Source organism: Geospiza fortis, unplaced genomic scaffold (genome assembly GCF_000277835.1).
Source record: "Geospiza fortis unplaced genomic scaffold, GeoFor_1.0 scaffold26, whole genome shotgun sequence".
Taxonomy (NCBI): Eukaryota; Metazoa; Chordata; class Aves; order Passeriformes; family Thraupidae; genus Geospiza; species Geospiza fortis.
The window spans coordinates 365,766-381,854 of NW_005054425.1; the positions used below are offsets into that span (position 1 = coordinate 365,766).

The window sequence follows — 16,089 nt, forward strand, 5'->3', positions numbered from 1 at the left end:
CCACAGGTACAGAGGCCAGCACAGGAGAGCAGGTGGGATGAGGCAGCGCCAGCTGGGAGAGGGCTGAGCCCAGCCTGGCTCTGCTGGAACCTGGAGACACGTGGGAGAAGGTGTCCTTTGGGTTTGGTGCATGGGACTAGCCACGAAGTGGATTTTGTGACACAAATGTGATAAGGAACTTGACTGGGCAGCTGCAGCAGAGGAAAGGTTGGGCTTTGGCTCTGTCCTGCCCGCTCCTGCCTGCTCTGTTCCTGTGGGACAGGCAGCAGGCACAGCAGCTGAGACCAGGACTGGTGAGCACGGAGAGGGGTGTCCATAGAGATGGGACTGGGGCCCAGGGTGCTCCCTCCATTGGGATGTCTCCCCCGAGGCTGATTCCAAGGCTTTCCCGAGGCTTCAGCAGAAGTGGCATCAGTGTAACATGGACCGGCAGGATGGGACCATGGGGAATATGGGGCAGAGCAGGATCGGGAGGTGGGAAGGGCTGCGAAGGGGATGATGCTGTGCTGGTGTTGGGTCCCACCGCAGGGAAGGCTCAGATTTGGGATACCGCGGGATCCAGGGGGCAGCGTGAAGGGATGGGGGTGCCCTGGTCAGGCAGCCTGGCCATGAGGCCACCACGGCCCCCCCAGAAGGGACCGGCTGAGGCAGGAATCCCAGGGGGGAGCTGGCAGCTCCGCCGTCCCCAGCGGCACCTCGGGGCTCACACAAAGCCCTTGTTCGGGTCCAGCCGAGCCGTGCCAGCCCCCCCAGCCCTGCCGGCCCGGGCACTGTAATCCCGGTGGGGAGAGCACATAGAATCAGACAGACAAGTTTTGATGTGAGGCAGCAGCTTAGGGTGGGCTCAGGTTTCCTTTGGGTTTTCTATATTTATCTCCGTGATTTAATGCCAGCGCCGGGGTTTAAATGGCACCAAGCAGTTGGCGCGGGGAGAGGGAGCAGCCGTCGCCGAGCCGCGCACACGTCCCCGAGCCGCCCATGGAGCTCTTCGAGACCAACCCGTATTTCTTCCCGGAGCAGAGGTTTTACGATGGGGAAAACTTTCTGGGCTCCCGCTTGCAGGCCTTCGAGCCCGCGGCGTTCCCCGAGCGCGCCGAGGCCGCGCTGTGCGCCGAGGGCAGGGCGGCTCTGGAGGACAAGGAGGCGCTGGCCGAGCACTGTCCCGGGCAGTGCCTGCCCTGGGCCTGCAAGGTGTGCAAGAGGAAATCCGTGTCCATGGACCGGCGCCGCGCCGCCACGCTGCGGGAGAAGCGGCGGCTCAAGAAGGTGAACGAAGCGTTCGAGGCTCTGAAGCGCAGCACGCTCCTGAACCCCAACCAGCGGCTGCCCCAGGTGGAGATCCTGCGCAGCGCCATCCAGTACATCGAGCGGCTGCAGAGCCTGCTCAGCTCCCTCAACCAGCAGGAGCGGGACCAGCGGGAGCTGCGCTACCGGCCCCAGCCCGCCGTGAGTGCCCGAGGGGTCCCCGGGAGGGGAGGGGGTGCCCCGTGGGGTGATGAGTGTGGGGGTCATGCCATTCCGGGGGACGCTCCGTGGGAGAAGGGCCATGTGGGACTGATGCTCTGTGGGGACAATGCCCTATGAAGGTGACTTTCTATGGGGTAATGCTCTATAGGGGGATGCCATTTAGGGGCGATGCCCTATGGGGGTGATGCCTGATGCGGGGTCATTTTGGAGCGCCATTCTATGGCAGAGATGCTCTGAGGGGACAATGCCCTATGGAGGTTATGCCCTATGGGGATGACACTCTATGGGGCTGATGCCATATGGGAATGAGATTCTGTGGGGGTGATGTCATTTTGAGGTGTCCATTCTACATGGGTGATGCATTATGGGATGATGCTTTAAGGGGTTGATGCCATTTCAGGGTTAAGGTCCATGGGGATGATGCCATAGGGGGGTGATTCTCTATGGGGACATGGCTCTATGGGGTGATGCCCTGTGGGGGCAACCCCAAGCAGAAGCTCTGGGGCACTGGGTCCTGCTGGGGGGGAACAGGACCCCAGCTCTGGGGTGGGGCAGGCACTGCCATCTTGGGACACTGGTGGATGTGTGTCCTGCACGGGGGCACACAGACAATGATCCAACCCTGCCGAGTGCTCACATCCCTGCGGGAAAGGGGCCACTGCCACTCTGTCCCTGGGAATGGCTGCACTGGGGCCGGGCATGTGAGTGACACGTGGGCCTGGGCTGGGGAGGGGTGGGAATGCTGAAAATGAAGGAAACAACATAGAACTAACCTAAATGAAAATGTAACATAACATAACAATTAATAATATTAAATACTAAATGCAAAAAATAGAAATACAAATATGAAATATACAAAAATTGTAAAGCATAAAATAAAAAATAAAATTAACACTCTCTGTTCACACCCAGGCAGAGGAAGGGATGAAAGGGATGGCACAGGGTCAGCTCTGGTTTCTAGAACTGAAAGGGCCCATTTGGGCACTGGCTGAGGACACTCAGTAATTGTGTCCTGCCACCATCCCCAGACAGCCAAGACCTATCACTCCACAAGAGTTTAGTCATTTAACCAAGTTTTTGAGAGGTTTTCACCTGCCCCCTGATCCCTGTGGATGGCTGGCTACGTGCTTCCCTTCTGCTCTGAGGTTTGGATCTACGAATGCACAGAGAGCTGAAACTGCAGCTACAGGTCTAGGGAGAGGTGGAGTAGATAGATGTAGGGGTATGTATTGGTATAGGCATTGATGACATAGGTTCTATAGATCCAGAGATCATATAGACAAATTAGAGATGAAATTGATATGGATATGATAGCTATAGAGATAGATACAAATTATAGAGATAGATTATATATAAATAATATAGACAGTGATAAAGATTATATAGATTATCTATAGATATATATAAATGACATACAGGTATATCTATAGATACAGATTATGGAGATATAGATAATGTAGATATGGATGATATAGATACAGATGTAGGTAATGTAGATATGGATATAAATATGACACATAGATATATGGAGATATATATATATATAGAGATCCATATAGATATAGATGCAGATAGATACAGATACAGATATAGATATATATATATATAGGTATAGGTATAGATATAGATAGATACAGGTACAGGTACAGGTACAGGTACAGATACAGATACAGATACAGATACAGATACAGATACAGATACAGATACAGATACAGATACAGATATGGAAGGACTTTATCAGAGGCCTGGAAGAGGGAATCCCACATCTCCTTCCAGACTAAGGGATTTAAGGGCCAAGCCAGTAGGTATCCAGGTAGTCCAATTTAATGCTGAATAAAGGAATGAAAAAGTATTTAGGCTTCATCCTAAGTATTTGTGGGACTTCCCAGTATCCATTTTAATGCCAGAATAGACTTGGATAGCAGAATCTAATATCCACTTCCAAGAATCCACTTAGATTTGCAAATGTGCCCAGAACTGTGCTGAGCTGTCCCTTTGTCACTTCTGTTCTGAGCAGGTGCAGCCAGGGGTTCACATATTTATGCATATTTATGCAAAAGCCAATATTTGGGGGGGAAAAAGATCGTACCTGGAAGAATTTCCTGCTTTAATGGGAAATAAGTCCAAGTGTTAATCAATTATCCTGTGTTACCATGAGCTTGTAGAGCCAAAGCGCCATTCTAGTCTGCTACAAAGAGTGGGGTCTGTGGGGTTGCTCATATGAATCACTTTTGGGGTTTTACCTGAGCTGACACCCATTCCCAGACAAAGACACACCCAAAAAAGTGAATTCTGAGCTGTGCTGAATAATGCTCTCATTTTTCATGCTGTCAGCTCTTTTCTCCAAAACCACTCAGCCCCAAATCCACAAATCAAACTGTCAAAAGCTTTTCCCAATCCCCCCCACCTCAGGATGGCCTGAGGGCATCCAGCCCGTGTATCATTTTTTACAAGCCTGATTCTCAGTAAAAAGGTGTTTTGCCCAAGAACATTTGTTCGTCTCCAGCCCTTTTGCATAATCAGTGGGGAAAGAGACACCTTTTTACGTGCAGTGAGCAGGGAGCCCCATTTCTCTGTGGCCAGTGTCCCAAAAAAAGGAGGTTTTTCCAGCCTTTATGGTTAAGGAAGCACCTGGCCCTGATGGGTCCTAGGGACCCTGTGTGCTGTTGGCTCCTCCAGGTGGGGAGGGACATGCCCCCGCTGTGGGATGGGCCCCCGGGTGTTGTTGGGGATGCTGGTGGGGCTTGCTGTGCCAGAGGAGGTGACACACAGCTGTTCTGGGCTCCTGCAGGCAGCCAGTGACTGCGGGTCCGGCAGCTCCTCCTGCAGCCCCGCGTGGGGCCGCAGCTGGAGTTCAGCACCAACCCTGCAGGTAACGCCCTCCTGGCCCCCCTGGGGCATCCCACGGCCTCGCTGGGCTCTGCAGGGAGTGGGAAGGAACCTTGCCCTTCTCTCCCCGTCCCGCTGCTGCAGAGTGATTAGCTCAGAAATCCTACAGAACCTCCTTGGCTCAATTCTCAGCAATTCAGGGTTCTCCGAGCCCTGATTTCACCAAAACACCAAGCCCTGGGAGCTGCAGCAGCCTGGGGCCCTGGTGCCTTCATCCCCAGCAAGGCTTTCATCTGTCGCCATCCCTTAGCTTGGCATGCTTGGCTGGGCATCACTGGGCATGGCTGGGCATAGCTGAGCATGGCCAGCGCTGCCCCAGCCCCCCTTCCCTCCCTACACCCCCTCGGCAGCTGCTGATCTTTTTTTCCACGCTTGCCATTATCCCCGCCCCTGCCAAATCCACCTGTTATTTTCCCCAGAAGGCAGAAACTTAAATCTCATTTTCCAGTGGAGATTAAAACCTATAAAGGATCCAAAAGTCCCACTCCCTGTTGCTCTCTCATCCTTCCCCAGGGTGGGGGCTGGCAGCAGGTCCCTAGGTCCCTCTGGCCACGTGGAGGATCATGGGGTCAGAATCATAGAAAAGAATCAACAAATTGTTATGGATGCAAAAGATCAGCAAGTCCAACCCTCAGCCATGTTCACCACTAATCTACATCCCCTTGAGCAGAACCAGGAGCCATCTCCAGCACAGAGTCCCCATTCCCAGTAGTGTCCTCACCCCTCTGTTTCCCCAGATCCCATTCCCAGCAGTGTCCCCACCCCTGTGTCTCCCCAGATCCCATTCCCAGCAGTGTCCTCACCCCTGTGTCTCCCCAGATCACCTCCTGGCCGACGAGGCAGCCGAGGAGCGCAATCTGCACTCGCTGTCCTCCATCGTGGAGAGCATTGCTGTGGAGGACGTGGCTGTGACGTTCCCGGAGGAGCGGGGTCAGAACTGAGCTGGTGCAAACCCCGGCGGCTCCTTGAAATGGTAATGGGGTGGGAATGAGATGCCAGAAGAGTCCAGCTGGAAATCACATCCACCCCTCCTGCTGTGGGCTGCAGGGCTGACACCACTCGGCTCCCTCCCCACTCCTCGGAGCGCTCCTGCCGGGCTGCAAGAACAACAGGCAGGGGTGGGGTGGTCCTGGAGGGGCTTCCCAGGGCCAGGCCCTGCTCCGCTGCCCAGCCAGGGACGGGCGGGTTTCGGGCCAATGTGTGCTGGGTTCGCTTTGCTGAGTTTTCCAGATGCTCCTTGACCAAGGTCTCTGTCCAGCCGCTGTCCGGTGGGGCTGACCCAGAGCCCACCCGTCTTTTCTACTGAACGCTATGTGCAGTTGCCATTTAGGGGTTTTTTAATTATTATTTTTGCTAACTTATTTGGATTCTTTTTTAAATAAAGGCATTCTTGTTTGGACAGCTCAGGGTTTCCTTTACTGTTGTCCTGCCCTGTGTAGGTCTCCTCAGTTCCACAATTCCCAAATCCAAGTTGAAGATTTTCCCATCAGTAAATCCGGTTGGATCTCAGCACATTCACTCAGTTGGGAAGTGGATGTGCCACACTTCAATTAGCCCTACACTGACCAGTGATTTCACTGGTGTTTAACTGGGGTTCAGCCTTGCACCCTGAAAATCTTGAGGGAGCTAGAGATTAATGATATTTTTAATTTGGACTCTACAAAGGAGGCTCAAAGCCAGCACTGTTTTAAAATCCTGTTTATTGGAACACACATACATCCTTTCCTGACCCGATCCAGGGTTTGGAGTCCATGCAGTACCAGTAATATGACGAAAGAAATAGGGCATCGATATAAAGGGCTCACTGACTCTTCAAATTAAAAAAATATTTAGTACTGTATTAGGCAAATGATACACCGAAAAGACGCTGTGACTGTAGAGTCTCTCAGATATTGCACTTCCAGACAGCACATGATAAGTATAAGGTCATTCCAGCCATCAATAAATATCACATCAGAAATAGGGGCCACACAAGGCAAACGTGGCATGAGGAGACAAAGAGATCCTACCCTATGGAAGAAATGGGAAGAGTTAAGAGCCTCCTGGATTGACCCCTGCCAGGAGGCAGGAGGGGAGAGCATCTCCTCTGCACCCAGAGGGGAAGGGTGGGCACATCCCGGGGGTGGAGGGGGCTCCCGTTGTCTCCCTGGGCACCCAAGGAGGGTCCCCTCTCCTGTGGGTGCCAGACACCGTCCCCATGAGCCGTGTGGGGCGGTCCCAGGCACAGCCCCCCCGAACAGGGCATCTGACAGCACCAAAATCAGCACCTTGCCCACCCAGCCCTGGGCAGACACCGCCCTCCTCGCCTCATGCTGGGCCCCCTTCATCCCACCCAGCACCAGCCCTGGCACTGCCCCGGCCCCTCCAAGGGCAGCTCCTTGCCCAGCCACCCTGGAGGGAGGATTTTCACGAGCCTGAATCTTCCTTGGCTTCAAGTCCTGTGGGCAGCAGCATCCCCGATGCCCAGGGCTCGGGCGAGTGAGTGCAGCCCCGTGGCAGATTGGCAACATGAACCAGGCAGGGGAGAGGTTTCCAAACATTGCAGACACTTTGGGGGTGTCTGTGCTGCTCCCCACATTGCACCATGCCAGGACAGCATCCGGAGCACATCCATGGCCCAGCCAGCGCAGGAGAAGTGGGGGACAGGCCACGGTGGGAGCCACGGGAGCCGGGGGAAGCAGGGGGTGCATGAGCAGGAGGGACAGATCTTGTCAGTCCACAGCAGTGACAGTCTGTGGGTCAGGGCCGAGGAACAGGCACAGGCTGGGCTCTTGTCCTGGAAGGCAGCCAGCACGTGGCATACAGACATGGGGATTTGCTGAGGAGCAAAGTGGGAAAGGCCCCGTGAGGATGCTGGCTCAGCTCCACCCATGCACCCACCGGCCAACAAACCCAGATGGAATCAGCATTGGATCCTCCTGGACAACCACGGCCCAGGGCACAGCAGGAGCCTCCCTGAAGTGCTTGACTATCCTTCCCTCACCCAAGTGGGAATGGCATCCTGGGGTCCCCAGAGGAGCAGTCTGTCCAAGAGTGGACAAACCGCACGTGGTGGGACGCTGAGCATCCCTCCTGTGTCATCTCTGTGAGCCTGGGGCAGCAGCAGATCCCGCACCACTGAGCTCTCCCTGGTCCTCCATGGCCAAACCCTGGTGAGGGCAGCCCCCTCCCTGCCTGGGTGCTGCTGGGGCTCCTGCTCTGCCCTTGGTCCCCAGCACTCACCCAGGGCTTGGCTCCCATCTCGCTGACCCTCAGCATGAGTACGTCCGGACCGTGGAGGTCTCCAGCCTTGGGGACCCGGAGGCACTGACTGGAAGGGAACCAAAGAGCAAAGCAATTAGTGACTGCTCCAATTAGCCCCCAACATCCCCAAATCCTGTGTTCATTGAGCAGCAACTGTGCACTGCAGCCACATGAAGATGAGCATCAGAGGAAGAGCCACGTTTGGCTCATGATGCTCCTGAGGCTCCAGGACATTTGGGAAATTGCCAGCTGCCATCCCCGCTCCTGGGCAGTGAGCACCCTGCTCCCTGTCTGGGTGGGATTCTGTCCCAGGCTTCACTGTCTTCAGCCAGAGGGGAACTGAAGCTTCCAGGGAGGGGGTGAAAAGGTCAAACAGAAGCTTGACCCAAACTGCTGGATGGAAAGCTGGGACATCTGAGCAAAACTGGAGGCAGGAGAAGAGCTGAATCAGGGGTTTGGAGTTGGAAGGTAAGTACACAGCTTTTTAATTCTCATTCTCATCCTCATTTCTGAGTCTGATGAAGCCAGCTTTGCTCCAGTGGGGAGCAGCTGCTACCTTGGGATAGTGGGACCACGGTTCCTGGTCCAGGGGACAAATTGTAGTGACCTGGCTGGAGCTTCTGCCTACCTATGGCTTTGGAAGGGACCAAGACACCTTGAAGAAAGGAGTTGTCTGTTGGGGGCAGATCCTGGGACATAAAACAGGACAGCCAGCACCACGGGCAGAGCAGGCAGGGTGTCCCAGCAGGTCCTGCCAGCCCTGGGAGAGCTCAGGCAAATGAAGCCAGTTAATACATCCCTTTGGGGGTGGTTTCCAAAACCAGAATGGAGAAAACTGGCCCAGACTGGACTCCTGCATCCTGGCAGCCCCTGGGTGACATATCCCACTATATGCCACAATCCTGGCCCCTAACTGGTTCTTGTAGTTCATAACCAAGAACTCACACACAGGTCTGAAGTAATCCTTTCAGAAAAACATTTCCAGCAGACCACTGCTCCAGGATCATATGGATTGAGCATCTTGGTTGACCAGCAAGTCACTCCCTCTCCCTCTCCCCATTCTCCTTCTCCTTCTCCTTCTCCTTCTCCTTCTCCTTCTCCTTCTCCTTCTCCTTCTCCTTCTCCTTCTCCTTCTCCTTCTCCTTCTCCTTCTCCTTCTCCTTCTCCTTCTCCTTCTCCTTCTCCTTCTCCTTCTCCTTCTCCTTCTCCTTCTCCTTCTCCTTCTCCTTCTCCTTCTCCTTCTCCTTCTCCTTCTCCTTCTCCTTCTCCTTCTCCTTCTCCTTCTCCTTCTCCTCCTCCTCCTTCTCCTTCTCCTCCTCCTCCTTCTCCTTCTCCTCCCTCTCCCCCCCATCCCTTTCCTTTCCCGGTGGCACATCCTTCCCCACATTCCCTAAGACTCTGAGCAGGGGTGGGAGAGGGCCCCCTGGAGAAGGGCTGACCGACCTTCCGGGGGCATTTTCTTGGCTGGAGCAGCCGGAGGGGGCAGTGGCACGAGGCTGGTGACACGGAAGCCGGCGGGGAGGGTCTCAGCAGAGCCGCTCAGGAGGTTGATGCTGTGCACGTCCCGTGGGCGGAAGCGCTTGCGCCAGGACGGCGTCCGACGGAAGGTTTTGTCATCGCCCTGCAGGGAACAGCAGTGACAGGCCGGGGTCAGTGCCAGCAGCACCTCCTGGCCCTGTGAGTTAACAAGGGCAGGACTGTCCTTGGTGATCAGCTCTAGAAAAGTGTGGGATCAAAGGACATAGGACATCTTGCTGGGATCCCATGGCATTGGCTTTATCCTTTCCAGCTCATCTGTCTCTTCTCTACAGAAGCCTGTAGAGAAGGGACAGATCATCTTTGCAGCCTGCCCGCAAAGATGCCTTGGAGACATCAACACTGAAGTCCCAGTAAAGACTCCAAGGGATGCTGGACTCATGGCAGAGGAGCTCCAGCCCTCAGAGTTCTTCCTCTGGACTTGCCCCAGCAGCTCCATGTCCTTCTATATTGGAACCTGGGGCTGGAGGCAGCTCTGCAGGTGGGCGTCTCACCTCAGAGGGGTCCAGGGGCAGAATCTGCCCCTGCCCTGCTGCCCACGCTGGGGGATCAGCCCAGCACAGGCAGCCCAGGGGGGGTTCTGGGCTGCCAGAGCACGTGGCAGGGGCACATTGAGCTTCTCATCCACCAACACCCCCAAGTCCTTCCCCAGTCACACAGGACATGGAGAGGTTTGGCACTCACATCATCCAGCCTCCGGTCCGTGCCCAAGGCGAGCAGGTTGTTGAACTCCCTCTCCAGCACTTGTCGAGCCTGCAATTAACCAAAAAACGATGATCCCTTATCAATGGGGAATGTGCTTCCAGTCCAAACTTCCATTCTAGGAAAGTCTGAGTGTGACAGAAAGAGCCCGCATGCCATAGGAGAGCTCTGCTTTAGCAGGCAGAGCTGGGTTGGTGACACAGGTGTGGTCACACCACAGCCATGTCCCACACTGGCCACTCTCCTCCAAAATCCCCCAAGGATGCTGCTCCTACCTGTGTGTTCTGAGTGGGGATCTGCAGCACAAGGGCCAGGCTGTTGTGGTCAAAGTTTTCATCGAGGGCCAGCAGGGCCCCGTGCACACCACTCTCCACCAGGTTGTTCCCGTACTCGCGCAGCCCGATGGACTGGATCCAGTGAATGACCTGGTCATTGGTCCACACCAACACATCTGCAGGACAGCAAGGGCACGGCTCAGGGCCACCTCACAACACACTCGTGGCTCTGAGGAGCTCTGGGATGTCCTGAGGCCCTTTCTCTTTGCTCCAGGATGATCCTGGGACTCTCCTTCCCAAGCCAGCAGCAAAACTGGGAGCGCAAGTGCCAAAACCAGCTCAGTTCAATTTACCAAGCTCAAAGCTGAAATAACAGGCAGAAAACAACTGTGAAAATTAATCCTAAGAACCCACGGCTGCTGATGTAATTAGGGGCATTATCAATAATGAGATGTAATCCAAGCAGCAGCCAGATGCACAGGGAATCTCACAACAGTGATGAGGAAGGGGAGGCTGAGCAAGCTGGGGATGTCCTGAGTAGTGAAATGGGCAGAGAAGATCATGGGATGCTCAGGCTGCATCTTTGTTTTCCCCTCCTCATGCCTGCCTGGGGCCAGCTGATAAAGGCACTTGGAGCAGCAGGAAGGTGCCTCAGGAGAACAGCACTGGGGGCTCAGAAATAATGGGTTAAAAATAAGAGATAGAAGAGAGACCGGCCCTGGATATCTCCTGGGAGGTTTCTGTCCTGTTCTGGAGCTGGACAGGGGGTGCTGACCTTTGATTTCATGCTGGGTCTCCTCTCGCCTCCTCTCGAGCTCTTTGCGGTCGTAGTTGAGCCTCTTGAGGCACATGATGCCGTACTGGAGGCTGGTGCTGCAACACACAAGGGGACACAAGGGACACAAGGGGTCACCCAGACCTCCAGGATACCTGGCTGGGAGGGACCTGGGTAGGAACCCCCCTCTCCGTGTGCTCCCACATGCCCAAAGGATGCTTCAGGCCAGGGATGGGTCAGGACAGACAGAACCCAAAGCTGGACAATGGGGAATGTCCCTCCCTTCCATGGCAATTCCTCACTCCATCAGTTTGAGCCTGTTCCAGCTGCCTGAGAGCGTTCAGATCCAAACAATGCTCACACGTGGTTGCTGGAGAGGGAAGGGGGAACCAGCCCACGAGGGCTGCACCAGGCTGAAGGGGTCACCCCTGGAGGTGACCCTGGCAGGCCCATGGGTCAGGGTGGGCAGTGGGAACCCCATGGCAGGGTTGGATCCTGGTGCTGGAGCCATGGCTTGGATGGCACAAGCTTTCTCCCACTGGGTTGCTGGCAGACAGCAGTGGAGCACCAGGTGGGATGGACCTGAAGTTTTGCCCATGGTTTGCTTCACAGCCAGGGGAAGGCCTGGTCCTCTGCAATTCTGCAGCAGGGAGTGAGGTGAAGGAGAACTTCTGCCCTTAAGAGCTGCCTCAGCTCAGGGTGGTGAGTCCAGCCTGGAAGAGCCATCCAGGGCTGCCCAAGACAGGGGAGAATCCCTCAAATCCCCCTCTCCTCTGCTCCATGTGCACGGTGGGGAGCTCCGAGGGCCAGCACTCACCGGTGGAAGCTGTCCACCATCTTCAGGTGCACCCTCAGGTCCTTCTTGGTGAGGTGGTCCAGCATGCGCGCGTCCACCAGGCATTCCATGAAGTAGCTGCGGTACTGGGGCAGACCCAGGCTGGGCAGCCACTCGTTCCCAATCCACTCATGGTTCATGTCCCCATAGGCCAAGGTCTGCACAGAAGCACATGGAGAAGCTGGGGAGAACCCAGGGCTTGGTGGAGCTGCACAATCCCAGATCAGTGACAGCCCAGGAGGGTCACTGTCCTGAGGCCAAAGCCAGGCCAGAGGAGTCAGCCCTGGCTGATACTGAAGGAGCTGGAGGGAACAGTCCTGTTGGCCATGGTCTGTGACCTAGTCATGTCCCTCCAGGAGGCAAAGCATAGCCAAAAGCAATGGCAAGGGATAACTGGACTTTATGAGCAGCTGCCTCTGGAAAAAGCACACTCATTGAAAGACAAAAAAACTGAGAAACAGGTGACAGTACATTCCCAACTCATTTTTAAGAATCTCTACTTTAAGAATCTCTATTTTATGGCTAAAAAAAAAAACGGTCAGTTTTGGGGAAAAAAACTACCCATTCACTTCTACTGCAAACTGATTTTGGGCCCAAAAATAAATTATAATAAATTTGAGAGGGATAAAACCAGAAGAGATGGATCCAAGTAGGACTCTTTCCTCCCACCTTTTTGGTTCATAAAAATCATCTGTATGGACTTGGGGCTACAAAATAGGTGAAAAACAAGTGTGCAGCTGAAATCCTGCTTGCATGCAGGGTGGTCACACAGGTGGGTGTTCTTAACACAGGCTCTGGATCTCACAGAGGTCCCAGGAAAAGCCACTGCCTGGAGCAGAGAAGGGCCCAAGAGGACATCCTGTAACTGAGAGACGGCCCAGAGGAGCAGCCAGGGGGTGTAGGTAAAGCCTCCAAGGCCTTGGTGAACATCAACGCCCCACACATCCCCTGGGATGTCCAGCTCCCCCCCGAGCACCCCATGCACCGCCCACGGACAGGAGTGACCCGGGGACCTCACCTGTGCCCAGCTGCCTTCCTCTGTGTCCTAAGTGTGACACACGCAGCATGACAACAGAAAGGACAGTGCAGTCAGTACCTGCTGGCCCTGCACAGGCACAGGGCCTGCCATGCACACTGAGACACCTCAGCACGGAGGGACATGGGGACAGGGCTCACTCTTATGGCTGGGGGACCTCAGCCTTGTCCCCAGGCTGCTGGGGACACCCCAGCCCTGCTGGGCCTGGTTCCCACCCCTTCTCTAACCAAGAATACAGGATGGAGAAGGAGAAGGAGAAGGAGAAGAAAGAGAAAGAGAAAGAGAAAGAGAAAGAGAAAGAGAAAGAGAAAGAGAAAGAGAAAGAGAAAGAGAAAGAGAAAGAGAAAGAGAAAGAGAAAGAAAGAGAGAAAGAAGATAGGATGAGGCTTGGGCTGGAGATAGCACCAACCCTGGGGCTTGTTCATCTTTCCTGGGAAACACAGAGAGTTCTTCAGTCCCCCCAGGTCAGATGGATGAAAGCGAATTAGGCTTCAGTACATCTGTCATGACCCACAGGGGGCTGCCCAAGCCAATTTGCTGATTTTGTAGCAATTTCCTCCATTGCCAACTTATGCTGGTTTTCCCCAGAAAAGAGCTCACAAAACCTGCCAAGGGACAGTGGCACATCCCTGCTTCCCAACAAAAGCTTCAAGAAAATGTTTATTTCAGAGAACCCCAAACTTCTTTGGATTGGAAGGGCTCATCCTATTCCACCCCTGCCATGGGCAGGGACACCTTCCACTATCCCAGGGTGTGCCAGCCTGGCCTTGGACACACAATTCCCACCCAAATCTGAAATGCTGCCCTGCTCTGACACAGACAGGGCATGATCAGGTTGCAGGGAAGGGAGTGTGGCTCCACCTCTCCAAGGAGCCAGAGCTTTTGGGAGCATGGACACATGCCTGCAAGGGACCCCAGGCTGTCAGCCAGTGGCAGGGACACAGGGTGGGGACAATATTTGGGTATGCTGGGGTCAGTGGGGGATTAGACCATGACTTGGGTGCAGAATGGCTCGGGGATCTCATGTGTCTTGAGATCATTCCTGGGTTTTGTCTTTAAGTCCCAAGCAGCCAGGCTGCTCTGGAAACAGTGATATCCACAAGGGAAAACAAATCGTATGGGGTTTAGAAATTGCTGGGACATAAAAGGTTGAAACAAGGTTTCTAAAGAGCTGCAGGGTGCTGTCCAAGAGCTGACATGTGAGGGATCCCCTCCCCTCTGGGTTAACACACCTGGAGCTGCTCGGACCCTGACACCCCGGGGGCTTCCCCCAGCACCCTGGGGGCTGCCCAGCCTCACCGTCTTGGTGGAAGTTGCCATGTTCTCCATCTCCTCATGGGTGACCCAGACATTTCCAGAGGACTGCAGGGAAGAGAGCAGAGGGGTCAGAGCAAACCACCACAGAAACATGGCCTCAGTTCACAACCACCATGGAGCCATGGAATCACAGAATTATTAAGGCTGAAATATCATCAAGTCCAACCCCCAAGGCAGCACCACCACCACCGTGTTCGGCACTAAACCACGTCCTCAAGTGCCACATCCACTCATTTTTTGAACACTCCCAGGGATGGTGACCCCACCATTGCCATGGGCAGTTGTGCCAGGGCCTGATCACCCTTTCACTGAAGAACTTTCCCCAGTATCCAACCTGAACCTCCCCTGGCACAGCCTGAGGCCATTCCCTCTCCTCCTGTCCCTGTTCCCTGGGAGCAGAGCCCAGGTCCCCCCGGCTGTCCCCTCCTGTCAGGAGCTGTGCAGAGCCACAAGGGCCCCCCTGAGCCTCCTTCTCTCCAGGCTGAGCCCCTTTCCCAGCTCCCTCAGCCCCTCCTGGTGCTCCAGACCCTTCCCCAGCTCTGTTCCCTTCCCTGGACACGTTGCAGCCCCTCCAGGTCTCTGTTGTCATCAAGTGCCCAGAAGTCCCCCAGGATTCCAGGTGTGTCCCCAGCAGTGCCAGCACAGGGGATGGGGACTGCCTTGGGCCTCCTGCCACCACAGTGCTGGCACAACCCAGGTGCCCTTGGCCTTTCTGCCCACCTGAGCACACCTGGGCTCATGTCCAGCCTCTGTCAGCACCAGCTGTGCTGGAACCAAGCCTGGCTCAGGCTGGTGGAGGATCAGACCACCATGTGCTGTGTCCTTGGGACACCCCACATCCTTGCAGCTCTACCTGGTGACACCCCAATGCCCAAAGGGACCCTGGGCTGTTCATGCAGACACAGAGAGCAGATCAAGGACCTTCATTCATCTCCCTTTCCACTTTAGTGTGATGCTCAGGGAGCCTGCAGGCCATCAGCTGTGACCCCAGACACAGCCATCTGAGGGGGACATAGCAGCCTTCCTTCTGCCAGCTGCAAGTCTACAGATGTGTCTTGGCATTACTTGGCCACCATTAACCCCTCAAGGCCTTTGGGGACCAGCAAAAGACAAAATCCCTCCATCCTATCAAGGGCAGGGATCTGCAGTTGCTCTGAGTTGCCCCAGGAATTTCAGATGTAAAATTCTTGTGTTGAAATGATTGGGAAAGAGGCTTGTGCAACCAAGCTGGCCCTGAACATCAGGAGTGTTTGGATTTCTGCTCTTTGGATGGAGTTTTATCCTCTCCAGGGCAGCCAGGCCTTGAGCTCTACTATTTGCAGGACTGGCCTCCTGCTGAGAACCCCATGTGAGTAGCAGGAGCCTTGAAACTGGAAAGAGCTTCATGCTTCCAGTTTGGGATCCCCCATTTGTGCTGGGAGATGAGTGTTCAGTGGTTTGACCAGTCCACAAGGGGACATCACCCCTCCATGGCCACGTTTGCCACACTGATCCCAAGGGAAAGGAGGGCAAGTGTGCTACATTTTATTTAAATGGTTTGCTCTGTCTCACCCCTGGAAAATGTAGGGTTTATTCCAAGCCTGTGATCCTCCCCTGCAGTATCATGGATCTGTAATCCCATTGACCCAAGGCTTATTCCGTGCCCACTTTGAATCTCCCTGTTAAGCTGTGGGAGGCAGACCCGGATGCTGCTCCCAGGGCTGTGACCCCCAATAAACCCTCATCTAATGAGCACCCTTAGAAGCCATGTGGAGTCTCCTTGCCTGCCTGCTGCTACCAGGGAACACACACAGCTTAGGGGCCCGGGGACTCCCCAGGGACCCACAAACAAACAGCAACAGGCAAGGAGGGCAGGGAGGGCAGGGAGCACGCTGTGGGGCCCATGGAGGGCAGGGAGCACGCTGTGGGGCCCATGGAGGGCAGGGAGGGCAGGGAGCACGCTGTGGGGCCCATGGAGGGCAGGGAGCACACTGTGGGGCCCATGGAGGTGTGGGAGGGCAGGGAGCACGCTGTG

The 16,089-nt window shown here is 54.9% G+C and overlaps 2 protein-coding genes across 2 annotated transcripts in view; one reads left to right on the plus strand and one right to left on the minus strand.

Moving 5' to 3' along the window:
- Window positions 1-750: 750 nt before the first annotated feature.
- MYOG (myogenin) lies at window positions 751-5,757 on the plus strand. The gene is given in 4 exon segments (XM_005426784.2): window positions 751-1,446; window positions 4,259-4,307; window positions 4,310-4,339; window positions 5,176-5,757. Coding segments are annotated over 4 exon segments (741 nt in total). The 5' UTR covers window positions 751-906; the 3' UTR covers window positions 5,298-5,757.
- A 619-nt stretch (window positions 5,758-6,376) lies between these two features.
- PPFIA4 (PTPRF interacting protein alpha 4) overlaps window positions 6,377-16,089 on the minus strand; it is a 35,416-nt gene continuing 25,703 nt past the window's right edge. Inside the window, exons 23-31 of the mRNA XM_031061767.1 lie at window positions 14,058-14,120; window positions 12,741-12,767; window positions 11,705-11,880; window positions 10,888-10,985; window positions 10,113-10,288; window positions 9,820-9,888; window positions 9,043-9,220; window positions 7,579-7,666; window positions 6,377-7,174 (exon numbers count right to left, since the gene is read on the minus strand). Of these exons, the coding sequence (XP_030917627.1) occupies window positions 7,608-7,666; window positions 9,043-9,220; window positions 9,820-9,888; window positions 10,113-10,288; window positions 10,888-10,985; window positions 11,705-11,880; window positions 12,741-12,767; window positions 14,058-14,120 (846 nt within the window). The 3' untranslated portion in view covers window positions 6,377-7,174; window positions 7,579-7,607. The remainder of the gene's footprint in view (window positions 7,175-7,578; window positions 7,667-9,042; window positions 9,221-9,819; window positions 9,889-10,112; window positions 10,289-10,887; window positions 10,986-11,704; window positions 11,881-12,740; window positions 12,768-14,057; window positions 14,121-16,089) is intronic.